This window comes from Typopeltis vanoorti, chromosome 18 (genome assembly GCF_054136105.1).
Source record: "Typopeltis vanoorti isolate ZY-2024b chromosome 18, IOZ_Tvanoo_1.0, whole genome shotgun sequence".
NCBI classification, from domain to species: Eukaryota; Metazoa; Arthropoda; class Arachnida; order Uropygi; family Thelyphonidae; genus Typopeltis; species Typopeltis vanoorti.
In genome coordinates, this window is record NC_143566.1 from 105,124,082 (window position 1) to 105,141,252 (window position 17,171).

The 17,171-nt window shown below is 39.3% G+C and overlaps 1 protein-coding gene across 3 annotated transcripts in view; it reads left to right on the top strand.

The window, feature by feature from the left end:
- LOC150097025 (CD109 antigen-like) overlaps positions 1-17,171 on the top strand; it is a 623,307-nt gene that overhangs the window by 125,243 nt on the left and 480,893 nt on the right. For all 3 annotated transcript variants that reach the window (XR_016549783.1, XM_090407831.1, XM_090407832.1), the window contains one exon: positions 10,188-10,510. Coding sequence is in view for 2 of the 3 variants with exons in the window: in XM_090407831.1 (XP_090263957.1) it covers positions 10,188-10,510 (323 nt within the window). In the remaining variant the exon portion in view is untranslated. The remainder of the gene's footprint in view (positions 1-10,187; positions 10,511-17,171) is intronic.

Here is a 17,171-nt window from a genome sequence, read left to right on the forward strand (position 1 = left end):
TGGCCTCTTGTGGGAATGGATACTTGGGAGAAGGGAGACGATGTCAGGTAACACTGAGCCCAGTGGAGTCTAGAAGGGATAATGCTGGGTATAGAAACAATGGCATTTATATGCTTTATACTAATGCCAGGAGTATCCGGAATAAAGGAGAGGAATTGGTGGCGCAGATAGCATCAGCCTGGCCAAAAATTATTGGGATCACTGAGACATGGTTGACAGAAGGGGATATAATAACAGGAATAGAAGTCGCTGGGTATAGAATTTTTCGTCAGGATAGGAGGCGAAAGCGTGGTGGTGGGGTACTGCTTATGATAAGTGATGACCTATGTCCTCTAAGAGTGGAGGCTTTGGAAGGAAGTGAGACAAATGATTTTGAGAGCATATGGTGTGAGGAAGAGGTAGGCAAGACAGGATATTTAGTTAGGTGTTGCTACAGAATCAGGAGCACGGAGGATGGGGACCAGGAGATGTTTAGACAGCTAAGTTTGGCAAGTGCAAGAAGAATGATTTTTATGGGAGATTTTAACTACAGTAGTATAAATTGGAGAGAGGAAGATGAATGTAGCTATAGTGGAATGGAATTTCTAGAATTCTTGAGGAACAAATGTCTTAGGCAACATGTAACAGAGGGAACAAGAGGTTCGAGAGTTTTAGATTTGGTTATAGCATCAGAAGAGTTGATAATAGCTGAGTTGACATCTCTCCCACCAGTTGGAGAGAGTGACCTGGAAAATGAATAGACATGTAGGAGTATCAAAGCGACGGGAACTTATGTGGAATTATAATGCAGGTGATTATAATAGTCTTAGACATCAACTTCGGGAAGTTTCATGGAGGGAGGAATTGGAAAGCCGGCATATCGTTAGTGCGTGGGAAATTGTGAAAGAATATTGTTAGCAGCAATGGTAACTTGTATACCACGAGTGAAGAAGAGGACACAATTTGGAGTAAAGTGGATGACAAACAATATTAAACAGGAATTAAATGCCAAAAAGAGGCTATGGAAGAGATATAAGGAGAGAGGTGAAGAGAGGATGCATGAAGAATATAAGACACAGGCCAGAAGAGTGACTAGTGTGGTAAGGAAAGCAAAACTGGAATATGAGAGGAGATTGGCCCTAAGATCCAAAGAAAATCCTAGGGAATTGTTTAGCTATGTGGCCACTAGGAGGAGAAATGACTGTGGAAGAATGATATTGTGGGATAAAAATGGGAATAGAGTGACTGATGCAGAGGACATAGTGGAATTGTTCAATGACCACTTTATTGGAGTATTTCATCCTGGAGGAGTCAGTTTTAATGATAGAGGGATAGGGCAGGTTCAAGGTTTAGATGTACAGGAGGAGAGTGTGTTTCAGATACTGAGAACTCTGGATGTCAATAAAGCTTTGGGACTGGATGGTATTTCACCACGAGTTTTGAGAGAATGTGCCAGGGAACTGACAGTGCCTTTAACCTGGCTTTTCAACGAAAGTCTGACTTCAGCAAAGCTACCCAGGGAATGGAAGGAAGGTAAGATAGTGCCATTGCATAAGGGTGGTAACAGACTGGAAGTGTCTAATTATAGACCAGTCTGTGTGTCATCAGTAGTTGTTAAGATTTTGGAGAAAGTAGTGAGGGATCGTATACAGCACTGGGCAGATGAGGGCAATGTTATCTGTGAGAGTCAACATGGATTTGTGAAAGGGCTCTCTTGTTTTAGCAATATGCTAGCCTTTTATAATAAAGTTACAAGAACATTAGATGAGGGAAAGGCATATACTGCAATTTTCTTAGACTTAGCAAAGGCATTTGACAGGGTGCCACATGATAAGCTGATATTTAAGTTGCAATACATGGGTCTGGATGTCAGATTGGTCAACTGGATTCAGGATTGGCTGTCTGATAGTTATCAGAGAGTTGTGTATGGTGGAGCAGTTTCAAGGAGACAGAAGGTTACAAGTGGGGTCCCACAGGGCTCAGTACTAGGACCTATATTGTTTAACCTTTATATCAATGACATTGCCAGTGGATTGCAAGGGGATATTCAGTTGTTTGCAGATGATGCGAAACTGGGAAGGATTATTAGTATTAGTGCAGATGTGGTAGCCCTACAAGAGGGTTTGAATAAGCTAGATAGATGGGCAAATGAATGGGGGTGTCAGTTTAATGCAGCAAAATGTAAGGTCTTGAGGTTTGGGAAACATCGATGGGATGCTGCATATTCTATGGGAGGAATTATACTGGAGGAAGTTGGGGAGACAAGAGATCTGGAGGTTGATGATTGATAGAAACCTGAAGTTTAGGGGACATATTGCAAAGGTGGTGAAGGTAACACAGAGGATTGCTGCAATTATGAGAAGGACACTGACCTGCAGAGATGAGGATTATCATTCCGTTGTATAAGTCTCTGATCAGACCACACTTGGATTATTGTTCTCAGATTTGGTTCCCAGGATTTGAAGGGGATAAATTAACTGTGGAAAAGATACAAAGACGGATGACAAAGATGGTCTCAGGACTCTACAAGGATAGTTATGAGAATCGGCTGAGGGAATGTGGACTGCAGAGTTTGGCGGATAGAAGCAGGAGACGTGATATGATTGAGACTTTTAAACTGTTGAGAGGTGGTTACAGGGTTGACACTGGGGAGTTCTTTCACTTGGTTGAACAGCGGGAAGGAGTGATGACAAGAGGCCATCCCTGGAAGTTACGAAAGGAAACCATGAGCAAGAGGGTGAGGAGTGGTTTCTTTGCATGGAGGGTGGTTGAGCCATGGAATGCATTGCCTGATAGAGTGGTGAGGGCGAGAATGGTCAGTGAGTTTAAGGAGTACTCTGATAGACCTTGTGTTTCTTAGGGGGAACCTCCACTCGATGTGTCTTGACAGACTTTATGTTCTTAGGAAGGACCTCCCATGATGAGTCTTTTGACTCCATGGAGGCCTGAATAATAATAATAATAATAATTAAATTGGAATGGATGGGATTGATAACTCCCTCATACATAGTTTGCTGATGACTGTCAGACAGTATTTTCCCAGAAGAGGAATGTCACTGATGATGTGCTCCAGCAATCTGTTTTGCAACCATTTTTGTTTTCTTTGTATGTTAACGATATCAGGAGAAATTGAAATGGAATATGCTGTTGTTAACAAATGATGCAAAGTTGGTGAGAACTATGAGGAGTAGAGCAGATGTGGCTTTAATGGATGATTTGCATCCAGTAAAGCCACAACGAACTGATAATTTCTCATTTGCATGAGCAAATGAGAAATTACCAGTTCATTGTAGAGTAAGGGATCTAAAATTTAGGCACTGAAATTGTAAAGATATCACAAGTTATTACAGCAATAACATATAGAATGATTTGATTCTCTTGGTAAGGCTTGATTAAATGACATGTGGTTTAGTGTGTGCAGATTTTGTCATCTGGTTTTCAAGAGAAGGATGTGGATATATTGGAAAGGATCTAAAAATGATTGACTGAGGTTTTTGGAATGATGGATATGGAAAAAAAAAAGGGATTAATGTAATTTGCAAAGTCTTGAGGATAGAAAAAGGAGAATATGAATGAAACATGAGGTGGTAAGGGGTTGTTACCAATTTAATATGGAACAGAGAAAGATTTTTCTTAGTATGGATGATGGAAAGGAATAGAACAAGGGTCCATTCCTGGAAGTTGTATAAGGAGGGGTGAAGGAGAAGCAGAATTTGTGCTTTTTCTTACTGGACATTGCCTGAAGGTGTTGTAAATGTGGACATAGTGAGAATTTAAGGCATAAGTTGATCAGCTATGCGTGACAGTTAGGAATTTCTCATGATGAGTTATTTGATTCTCCTGTCCTGTCAGGTGTCTCCTCCCTCCAGGAGATTGACTACCATATGTTTCCACCATGTCCTATTCTGCGCCTCTCTGCTGCATTCCTCATATGAGAGATAGGTCCAGTCTTCTATATTTTTCATCCACTCCAGTCTTTGTCTTCCTCTCTTTCTCTTTTCCTCAACAGTTCTTTCGAGAAGTGTCCTTTGTAGGCAGTTATGTCTTAGGATATGTCCAAAATAGCTGACATTTCTCTTTTTAATTTCTTTCATCAGGCTCCTGTTTATGCCTACCATCTCTAGTACCTCTTCATTTGTCTTTTTGTTTTCCATGATATCCTCATAATTCTTTGCAGCATCCATATTTCAAAGGCCTCCAGTTTTTTTCACACTCAGATTGGAGAGTGTCCATGTCTCTACTCCATATAATAATGTAGACCATATGTAGTACTGGAGATTCTTAGTCTTGTTTTCAGATTTAATTCTCTAGATGTTAGTAGATTTTTTATACTGTTGAAAGTTGACCTTGCAATTTCAATCCTTTTTCTAATTTCATCTATTGTCCTGCCATTCTCTGTGATTAAGTGTCTGAGGTATTTGATTCTATACACGTATAAATGATAATAACTACAACAATAATAACTAATTGAGTTTGTTCACCCCAAAATTGTTGGAATAAGTGAGAATGACATCCTGACAGGAATAAAGATGGAAGGGTATGATGTAGGGTATGATATATTTCATGAAGATAGAAAGGGTAAAAAGGGTAGTTAAGTGCTACTGATGATAGAAAAAGACATGTCTTACAAGGTGGAGATCCAAGGAGGAAGTATTGTGTGAGATAGAGGTGAATAGAATGAAATACTTCATTGAATGTTGTTATAGACCTAGTAATGTTGTGGAGGGTAGTAACCAGGAAATGGATAAGCGAATTAGCCAAGCCAATGGGAAAAAAGTGATCATTATGGCAATATATATTGGAATGATGAGATAGCAACTGAAAGTAAACAAAATAATTTTCTTAAGTTTTTGAGGGATAACTACGTCAGGCAGTATATAATAGAAGGTACAACATGACTGAAGGTCTTGTATTTAATTTTCTGATCAGAGAATGTTATTATAAATGAGGTGTCAGATCTTCCCACTGCATGGTGAGAGTGACCATGAAGTGATTACCCAAGTGGTTGCCAATCATGTGAGGAATCAATTTATGAGGAAAAGGTATATGTGAAACTACAAAGTTGGTGATTATGAGAAGCTCTGGTGACAGCTTGCAGCTGTAGCATGGAACAAGGAATTGGGTGGTAAGGGGATCAATAGTGCTTTAATGATATTCAAGAACAATCTAGTAGAAGCAATGTCTAAATGTATTCCAAAGGTCAGAAGGTTAAATAAGGTAGGTGTGAAATGGATGAATGAAGAGATTAAGCATGCAATACAGAGAAAATAATGTATTATGGAGGCAACATAAGAGGAGTGGAAATAATCAACTCTATGAGGAATACAAAGAACAGGCAAGAAGTGCAACTTGGTTGGTAATGGTAGCAAAAGTTCAGTATGAGCAGCAGTTAAGTAAAAAAATCCTAGGAAGCTCTTTCGATATCTAGCCAGCAAAAGAAAAAAAAAAGAATGGTTACAGTACGATGGCACTGATTGGAGAAAATGGTATAAGGACAACTGTTGAGCAAACTAGATGTTAATAAGGCTGTGGAACTTTATAATATATCGCCACATATTTTGAAGAAATGTGCCATAGAGTTGGCATCTGCCTTGACATGTTTGTTTAATATGAGTCTTGCACTGGGTCAAGTTCCAAAGGAATGGAGGGAAGGAAGATTGTGCAGCTTCATAAGGGAGGTGATAGAAATCAGGATCAAATTATAGGCCTCTCTGTGTGTCAGTTGTTGTGGTTAAAGTTTTGAAGAGGGGGTGAGAACCAGGATCCAGAATTCAGTTGACAACAATAGTATTATCTTTGATGGACAGCATGGATTTGCTAAAGGGAGGTCATGTTTTAGTAATTTACTTATTATTACAATAAAGTGATGGATTCATTTATTTTGCAAAGGCTTTTGATAGATCACTGCATGATAAGTTGGTAGTCAAAACTAAAGCAGATGGAGTTGAATATTAGACTAGTGTATTGGATATTGGATATATGATTGGTTATCTAATAGATGTTAGCAAGTTATGTAGGGAGCAATATCTCAGAAGAGGAAAGTCACTAGTGGTGTGCCTCAGGAATCTGTTTTATTGTCATTGCTGTTTAAACCGTATGCTAATGGGTAAGATTTTAATGGGAATATTCTGTTTATAATAAATTTAGTTTAATCCTTTATCCAAGTGTGAGCAAACAAAGTTTGCGCCTGAAAGTATCTTCAGGACTGGGTTAAGGTGGTACACACCAGGGCAACTCGTTGCAAAGGTGGAGCAAGCTACCAACACTCCTATCCTAGTATCTCCTATAATGCAAAACACATCTCCTTGCGGATATGTCTATTGTTATGCATTAAGGGAAGGGCCACTACCCAGACCGGTTTCGACCTTTATTGAGGTCTCTTCAGTGGGAGCCAGGCCCAAGTCGAGATGTCAGGCAGAAGCATTAGCAGGTCATTTCCACCTATAGGAATTGCCAATTGGTGTGCCACCCTTTTTTAATAAGTTACTCTGGATTTAGAGAAAGATGTTGAAAGTTTATTTTCCACTTGGTTAGAGTATAATAAATTTAGTTTAATCCTTTATCCAAGTGTGAGCAAACAAAGTTTGCACCTGAAAGTATCTTCAGGACTGGGTTAAGGTGGTACACACCAGGGCAACTCGTTGCAAAGGTGGAGCAAGCTACCAACACTCCTATCCTAGTATCTCCTATATAATGCAAAACACATCTCCTTGCGGATATGTCTATTGTTATGCATTAAGGGAAGGGCCACTACCCAGACCGGTTTCGACCTTTATTGAGGTCTCTTCAGTGGGAGCCAGGCCCAAGTCGAGATATCAGGCAGAAGCATTAGCAGGTCATCTCCACCTATAGGAATTGCCAATTGGTGTGCCACCCTTTTTTAATAAGTTACTCTGGATTTAGAGAAAGATGTTGAAAGTTTATTTTCCACTTGGTTAGAGTATAATAAATTTAGTTTAATCCTTTATCCAAGTGTGAGCAAACAAAGTTTGCGCCTGAAAGTATCTTCAGGACTGGGTTAAGGTGGTACACACCAGGGCAACTCGTTGCAAAGGTGGAGCAAGCTACCAACACTCCTATCCTAGTATCTCCTATAATGCAAAACACATCTCCTTGCAGATATGTCTATTGTTATGCATTAAGGGAAGGGCCACTACCCAGACCGGTTTCGACCTTTATTGAGGTCTCTTCAGTGTGAGCCAGGCCCAAGTCGAGATATCAGGCAGAAGCATTAGCAGGTCATCTCCACCTATAGGAATTGCCAATGTTTTGCTTTGTTTGCTCACACTTGGATAAAGGATTAAACTAAATTTATTATACTCTAACCAAGTGGAAAATAAACTTTCAACATCTTTCTCTAAATCCAGAGTAACTTATTAAAAAAGGGTGGCACACCAATTGGCAATTCCTATAGGTGGAGATGACCTGCTAATGCTTCTGCCTGATATCTCGACTTGGGCCTGGCTCCCACTGAAGAGACCTCAATAAAGGTCGAAACCGGTCTGGGTAGTGGCCCTTCCCTTAATGCATAACAATAGACATATCCGCAAGGAGATGTGTTTTGCATTATAGGAGATACTAGGATAGGAGTGTTGGTAGCTTGCTCCACCTTTGCAACGAGTTGCCCTGGTGTGTACCACCTTAACCCAGTCCTGAAGATACTTTCAGGCGCAAACTTTGTTTGCTCACACTTGGATAAAGGATTAAACTAAATTTATTATACTCTAACCAAGTGGAAAATAAACTTTCAACGGAATATTCTGTTGTTTGCAGATGATACAAAGTTAGAATAAACTATGAGGAGTAGAGCACATGTTGTGGCCTTACAAGAAGACTTAAATAGACTGAGTGGATGAGCACAGGAGTTGGGATGCCAGCTCAATGTTGTGAAATGTAAGGTTTTAAAATTTGGAAAAAAGTCAGGATGTAGAATTTACTCTTGCTAGGGATATATTGTTGGAGGTGGAGTGGAGGAAATAAGAGATCTTGGGGTGATGGTGGATAAGGATCTAAAATTTAGAGGACACATTGCCAAAATTGTGAGGACAACACAATGAATTCTGGCAATGATGTGGACAACATTGACTTGTAGAAGTAAGGTTCCAGAGTCTAAGACTCTGATTATGCTGCCACTTATGGACTACTGTGCACAGAGTTGATCACCTTGTTTTCAAAAGGATGAAGAGATGTTGGAGAGGGTCCAGAGGCATTTGAATAAAATAGTTTCTGGTCTCTGAAATATTGAATATGAAGAAAGGTTGAGATAACACAATTTGCAGAGTCTACTGGATAGGAGAAAGAGGGGTGATATGATAGAGACGTACAAATTAGTAAGGGACTGTTATAGGATTAAAATTGAAGAGGTTTTTCATTTGAAGAGATGGGAGATTGGGGGAGAACAAGAGGTCATCCCTGAAGCTGTATGAGAGTGTGAGGAAAGGAGTGAGTAGCAGGTTTTTTACATGGAGAATTGTGAATGATTGGAATGCATTGCCTGAGAGTGTGGCATCTGCAGAGAATTAGAATGTGTTTAAGGCAGAGTATGATGAGCTGTTTGCATGACAAAAGGGACCTTCAAGATGAGTCTCACTCAATGAGGTCTTAGGATAATAATAATAATAATGGTGGTAATAATAGTTAGAACAAACTCTGCAATGTTTTCTGCCAAAGTGGTAAGGTCTCTCCACTGTCTGTACCTGGTATTCATCAGTTCTTCTGTGACTGTCATTTTCTTTCTTTTTTAGACTAACTGGCTGCTCTGTGAAGAAGAGTTAGTGAGAACTAAACTACATCCAGTATGAGGACTGGATGTAGTTTAATATGTAGTTCAATAACTTATATGAATGAGCCGTGTTTACATGGCTCATTCATATAAGTTATTATTATTATTATTTTATTATTATTGAATGATTGGAATGCATTGCCTAAGAGTGTGGTGTCTGCAGAGAATTTGAATGTGTTTAAAACACAGTATGATGTGCTGTTTGTATGACCAAAGGGACCTAGATGAGTCTGTGACTTTATGAGGTCTTATAATAATAATAACAGTGGTAGTAATAGTTAGAACAAACTCTCCTATGTTTTTTACCAATTACCAGTGGTAAGTTCTCTCCACTGTCTGTACCTGGCATTCATCAGTTCCTATGTGACTGTCGTTTTCCTTTTTTTTAGTCTAACTGGCTGCTTTGGGGAGAAGAGTTAGTGACAACTAAACTACATCTGGTATGAGGACCCTCATATATACTTTGTCTCCATACCATGTGTTGACACAGCTCATTCACATAAGTTATTTTTATTATTATTGCGTGCACTTCCATGGAGTCCGAAGACTCATCGCAGGAGATCCAAACTATCCCCACAAATCTCCGCATCAAAGAACTCTCCACAGTTTTGTTTTATCATTCCCAATATAAATTGTAGTGAAGCTTATTAATGCCAAAAGTTTGGTAGTTTTTATCCTAAGCAACGGTTATAATAATTTTTCAAGCGATGTTAAAGATTTTAATTGCTTATTTTTTTTAAACTTATTACTTACATCATAATGTGGTCTCATTACCAAAAACTTCCCACAAAGAATTTTAAATAATTATGAGCTCTGTGGAAAGTTTTTGGTAATGAGACCACATTATGATGTAAGTAAACGGTTTAATAAAAATAAGCAATTAAAATACAATAAGTTTCATGAGTTGTAAGACTTACATCATCAGGGGTACTGGTACATAAAAGTTTTACACAACAAACACCTATTAACAATTAATTACACACATTAGATGTTTTTGATACCTTCACAACTGTTACATATAATCGATAAACCAGAATGCAAATTGTAAATTCATTACTATATATGTATTAGAACATTGATAGTTGTTGCTGTCACATTCTGTGGTATCATGCATGTTATGTACTAGGTCCATGGCCGTTAAATTTTTGATGAAGGCGGACCATACTTGATGTAAAATTGAAGCCTTGATTTTTATGGCATTGTGTAGAGATCCTAAGCATGTGCAAGGCTTCTTTAAATTTTCTTATAAAACAATTACGATCAATAATTATGAGCTTATTATTTGTATATGTTGGCGCCTTTAGTTTTTGAAAGATGGATATGTTTTATAATTGTTTTTATTTTATACAGATGAATACATTTGATTTTGTGATTGTCTGTATCTCATCTGAAAGTAACAAATAATTTCAACCTTTTAATTTTGCAGGGTTTATAAGTTTAAATTTTGAACTTCCTTATGATTATCCAACCGGCTGGTGGATGATACGTGTAATGGCTTTAGGTCAGACAGAGGAAAAGAAAATTCTCTTAGAAAGATGGTTTGGTCATCAATTTGATGTAAATGTGATCCTTCCAGCATTTGTATTTAACACAGATGAAAATCTTGAGGGTAGTATTATGGCCAATTTTACAAATGTTGCAACTGTTTCAGGTAATGCGACTCTTAAGGCTTATGTTCGTCCAATGAAGCAATATTATAATAAACTAATAGGGAGTCGAGATATTTATTTAGAAGAATTTGTAAAACTGGTAAGTACGAATAAATTTAATTTTTTCTGTCTGCTGAACTGAATTTTCATGATGACATAACTTTTTTTAGCTATCATTTTGCTGCAATTAATCTTTACTTAATTTGTTAGATAGTTATTTTAGGCATTATTAAAACCCTTTGAGATAATTTCAGAAGTAGCAAAAACTATGAGAACAGTAATACAAAAATAGCTGAGCTTAGTAGTAAGTAATGGAGCTTCTCTGCATCTCTAATCAGAGGTTAAGTTAAAAGACCACTGGTCAGAAATACAGGGTAGCTCCATTACTTACTAAGCTCAGCTATTTTTGTCTTATCTAACATTAGGTGCAACATGAAACTTTAGTTTCAGATGAATCTATTATTATTATTATTATTATTACCCAAGACCCCATGGATTCAAAGACTCATCTGGGAGGTCCTTTAATCATACACACAGCTCATCATACCATGCTTTAAGCACTCAAATTCTCTGCAGACACCACATGCTCAGGCAAGGCATTCCAATCATTCACAACTCTGCATGAAAGAAAATCTGCTTCTCACCCCCCCCCCCCCACTCACACCCTCTTTATACAGTGTCCAGGGATGACCTCTGATTCAACCCAAATCTCCTGCTACTTTCTGTAGAACCTCTCTAGTATTGATCCTATAACAATCCCTTACTAACTTGTAGGTTTCTATCATATCTCCCCTCTTCCTCCTGTCCACCAGACTCAGCAAATTGCATCTTCTCAATCTTTCCTCATACTCGACATTCCAGAGGTTAGAAACTACCTTAGTCAGTCACCTCTGGACCCTTTCCAACATCTCTTCATCCTTCTGAAAACCAGGTGACCAAATCTGGGCACAATAGTCCATATGTGGCCTAATGAAAGCCTTATACAACGGAACAAGAACCTCCCTACTTCTACAAGTCAGTGTCCTCCACATCATTTCCAGAAGCCTTTGGAATCCACATCATTCCCAGAAGTCTTCACAATTTTGGCTGTGTCCCACCTAAATTTCAGATCCTTATCCACTATCAACCCCCCCCCCCCCCCCAGATCTCTTATTTCCTCCACCTCTGACAATATATTCTCACCAAGCATAAATTTTGCATCCTATCTTTGTTTTTCAAATTTTAAAACCTTATATTTTGCAACATTGAACTCACATCCCCATACCCGTACCCAATCACTCAATTTATTCAAGTCTTCTTGTAAGGCCACAACATCTCTACTCTTCATGGTTCGTCCCAACTTTACATCATCTGCAAACAATTGAATATCTCCATCCAAATCTTCAACAATATCATTAATATAAAAGTTAAACAGTTACAGCCCTAAAAGAGATCCATGAGGCACACCACTAGTGACTTTCCTTTTCCTGGATATCGCTTCCCCCATACCCAACTTGTTGGTACCTATCAGATAGCCAGTCTCCAATCCAATGCACCAATCTAATATCCAACCCCACCCTCTTTAGTTTGACTATCAATTTATCATGCGGTAATATATCAAAGGCCTTTGCGAAATCTAAGTATATTACTGTATATCCTTCTCCCCTGTCCAAGGAAGCAGTTATTTTATTGTAATAAGTGAGTAGATTACTAACACATGATCTCCCTTTAGCAACTCCATGCTGTCCATCAAAGATTATTATTATTATTATTATTATTATTATTATTATTATTATTATTATTAAACAAGACCTCATGGAGTCAAAGACTCATCTAGGAGGTCCTTTTATCTCACACACATCTCATCATACCGGGTCTTAAACACATTCAAACTCCTTGCAGACACCACACTCTCAGGCAAGGCATTCCAATCATTCACAACTCTGCACGAAAAAAACCTGCCTCTCACTCCCCTACTCACACCCTCTTTATACAGTTTCCAGGGATGACCTCTGGTTCTCCCCTGATCTCCCACTATTCGCTGTAGAACTTCTCCACCATTGATCCTATAGCAATCCCTTACCAACTTGTAGGTCTCTATCATATCTCCCCTCTTCCTTCTCTCCACTAGTCTCTGCAAATTACATCTTTTCAATCTTTCCTCATACTCGACATTCCAGAGGTCAGAAACTACCTTAGTCAGTCGCCTTTGGACCCTTTCCAACATCTCCTCATCCTTCTGAAAACCAGGTGACCAAATCTGGGCACAATAGTCCATGTGTGGCCTAATCAAAGCCTTATACAATGGAACAAGAATCTCCCTACTTCTACACGTCAGTGTCCTCCTCATCATTCCCAGAAGTCTTTGTGTTGTCTTCACAATTTTGGCGATGTGACCCCTAAATTTTAGATCCTTATCCACTATCACTCCCAGATCTCTTATTTCCTCTACTTCCAACAATATATTCTTACCAAGCATAAATTCTGCATCCCATCTTTGTTTTCCAAATTTTAAAACCTTACATTTTGCAACATTGAACTCACACCCCCATTTGCTTGCCCAATCACTCAATTTATTCAAGTCTTCTTGCAAGGCCACAACATCTTCACTACTCTTTATGGTTCTTCCCAACTTTGCATCATCTGCAAACAACTGAATATCTCCATCCAAATCTTCGCCAATATCATTAATATACAAGTTAAATAGTAATGGCCCTAAAACAGATCCCTGAGGCACTCCACTAGTGACTTTCCTTTTCCTGGATATTGCACCCCCATACACAACTTGTTGATACCTATCAGATAGCCAGTCTCCAATCCAATGCACTAATCTAATATCCAACCCCATCTGCTCTAGTTTGACTGTCAACTTATCATGAGGCACTCTATCAAAAGCTTTTGCGAAATCCAAGTATATTACTGTGTATCCTTCTCCTCTGTCCAAGGAAGCAGTCACTTTATTGTAATAAGTAAGTAGATTACTAAAACACGACCTCCCTTTAGCAAATCCATGCTGTCCATCAAAGATTATACCATTGTTGTCAACCCAACTCTGGATTCTAGCTCTCACAAGCTTCTCCAACAACTTAACCACAACACCCGACACACAGATAGGCCTATAGTTTGATGCTTGAGTTCGATCACCTCCTTTATGAAGTGGCACAATCTTGCCCTCCTTCCACTCTTTAGGGACTTGACCAAGTGCAAGACTCGTATTAAAAAAATATGTCAAGGCAGGTGTCAACTCTCTGGCACATTCCTTCAGAATACGCGGTGATATATTATCAAGTCCCACAGCCTTATTTACATCTAGTTTACTCAACTCCCCAAACACCTCTTGCTCACTTACAGTCAGTCTCTCCTCCCCATCATCAACTGCTCTTAATCTCTCCATGAAGTCACATTCACAAGATTGAAAGATCTTTATGAACTGCTCATTAAGTATCTCCACCACACATTCTGCAACAGCTGTCTTTATACCATTTCCTCCAATCAATGTCATCCTTCCATAATCATTCTTTCTTTTGCTGGCTACATATCGAAAGAACTCCCTAGGATTCTTTTTAGCTTCATTAGCTAACTGCTGTTCATACCTCTCTTTAGCTACTCTCACCAACCAAGTCACTCTCCTTGCCTGGTCTTTGTAGAACTCATGAAATTGGTTACTTCCACTTCTCTTATGCTGCCTCCACAATGCCCTTTTTCTCTGTATTGCATGCTTAATCTCTTTATTCATCCATCTCACACCTAACTTATTTAACCTTCTCACCCGTGGTATACATTTAGACATTGCATCCACTAAATATTTTTTGAAAATCCCCCAAGCTGCATTGATCTCTTTTCCAGCTAACTCCTCATTCCATGCTACACCTGCAAGCTGTCTCCTGAGCTCTTCATAATCACCCCCCTTGTAGTTCCACATATACCCTTTTTTCACAGGGGTCCTTGCACTGCTGGCAACCACCCAAGTAATCACCTCATGGTCACTTTCACCAATTGGTGGATGATTTGATACCTCATTGATAATTACATCCTCCGATGAGATGACCAAATCCAAGACCCTTAATCCTCTTGTGCCCTCTGTTACATACTGTCTGAGGTAGTTATCCCTCAAAAACTCAAGAAACTCATTTTCTTTACTTCCAGTTGCTATCTCTTCATTCCAGTCTATATTGCCATAATTAAAATCACCCATAATGATCACCCTTTTCTTATTTGCTTGGCTTATTTGACTATACATTTCACTATCACCACCATCCACATTACCAGGTCTATAACAACATCCCACCAAGTATTTGATTCTATTCACCTCTATCTCACACCATACTGCCTCAAAACCACTGGCCCCATTTCCCCCTTGCATCTCTACCTTGTATGGACATAACTCTTTCTCTATCATCAATAGCACTCCCCCTCCCTTTTTACCCCTTCTATCCTCACGAAACACATCATACCTTTCCATCTCTATTCCTGTCAGGATGTCATCCTCATCTAACCATGTCTCACTTATTCCGACAATCTCTGGGTGCACAGACGCAATTAGTGCAACCATTTCATCCGCCTTGTTTCTTATACTTCTAGCATTGGTATACAAACACAACAACTCATTTCTGGATCTACAGCTAGTTCCATTGATACCACTCACTCGATGTGATCTCTCCATGCTGGACTGGGGCCATTTCCCTTTCTGCTTCTTCATTTTAGAACCCTTTGCAATTCCATCTGTTTCCTTTTGATCCCTGATCATCCCATTACTTTCCTGCCTACACATTCTCTCACCTCCTCTTGGAGCATCCACCTTTCTCACGCTGTGTATCCCTGTCCACCCTGAGCCTCCCCGTTTCCCTGCTCCTCTTGCACACCCATTCTCTCATTATCTATACTCATACCACTCACTTCCACATTCATTTCCACTCCTTCAATCTCTCCTGTCTTACTCTCCTGCTCTTCCACATCACTCCCCTCTTGATCTGATTCATTCTCTCTATTCACTTCTCTACCTTCCAGCAGCAGTCTCTCCAAGCGACTCACACCATAAACACTCAAATGCAGTCCATCGCTCCCATACAGCTCACTTCGTCCCTCAAACTCATTCCACACATTAACAAACTGTACTCCCATCTCCTCACACATTTCAGCCAGAATATCATTCATAATCCTTGCTCTCCGCCTCATTTCACCACAATCATACCTAGGCAACACACTGACCACCCTTCCTGTCACACTATTCTCCTTTATCTTTCCAAGCAGTCTCCTGACATTCATTTTGACATGCTCTTTGTTCTCTCTCAAATCATTTGTTCCAATTAATACAATTAACTCTTTTGCTCGTTCCCCGCCTCATGTTCAATGCCTCAATCACTCTACTCATTTTACCGCCTGGAAAACATACCTTGTGCATTTTATCCTCTAGCACACCTTTAATAATGGAGTCGCCATACAACGCCACTCGCTCATCTTTTGTTAACTCTTTCATGCCATCATGATTTATTTTAATAGTTTTGACCTGCATTCTCTTAATTTCATTCCGCATCCATTTCATTTCTTGCTTCATCCAATCCAATTCACCTTCTGAACCTCGCGACACATTCACTCTATCATTAAATCTTTCTAACTTTCTAACTCTCGACCCTCTCTTCTCACTTTCCCTCTCATTCATCCTTCTTTGTTTCCGTACTTTCGGTCCAACATACGTCCAACTTTCACTGTCATTCTTCTCACTTTCACTCTCACATATCTTTCTTTGTTTCCGTACTTTCGGACTAACATGCGTCCAACTTTCGCTATCATTCTTTTCACTTTTACTGTCATTCATCTTTCTTTGGTTTAGTACTTTCGTTCCAACATGCGTCCAACTTTCGCCATCAGTCATTCTTTTTTCGCTATCATTCATTCTTTCGATTTTTTTTACTTGCGGTTTCTGCACCACGCCATTTCTACTTTCATTCGTTCTCTCAATTTCGTTTCTTTCCGCCTCACTTTCGTCCCTTTTAACATCCGTTACGGTTGTCAAATCGCTCTTTTTCTTTTTTCCTGATTTTTTAACATTTTTTCGCCTGTCTTTCTCGCCATTCTCTTTCAAACGTGCACTCACGACACAATCGGTACTAGCACTTTCTGTCATCAACTTCATATTCGCATTCATCAATTCCTCGTTCAGGTCACATTTCGCACACACCCTTCTTCCATCCGCACTAAACATCCACAAATCATTTATGTAATCGAAGGAATACATATAACAGACCTCACACTTAACGAACCTACTGAAATCCAAATTAAAATCATGGAATGACAATGCAGCCGCCATTTTTTTTTCTCTGCAGGTTACTAGGTCTAATATTAACATTTTCGTATTTAGTTTAAGCAAGAAAAAAAACCCACACTAATACTATCGGTAGCGTACAACGTTTACAGCCGCTCTTACTTAAACAATTACGCATATATACTTAATTATTCCTAGTGAAACTTATCTGAATCAGGAGCTCTTCAAAGCACGTTCGTAGCGCCTGACCCACTAGCGCCCTCTCCATTGTACCATTGTTGTCAACCTGATTCTGGATTCTAGTTCTCACAAGCTCCTCCAACAACTTAACCACAACACCTGACACGCAGATAGGCCTATAGTTTGATGCTTGAGTTCAATCACCTCCTTTATGAAGTGGCACAATCTTGCCCTCCTTCCACTCTTTAGGGACTTGACCAAGTGCAAGACTCGTATTAAAAAAATATGTAAAGGCTGGCTTCAACTCCCTGGCACATTCCTTCAGAATACGTGATGATAT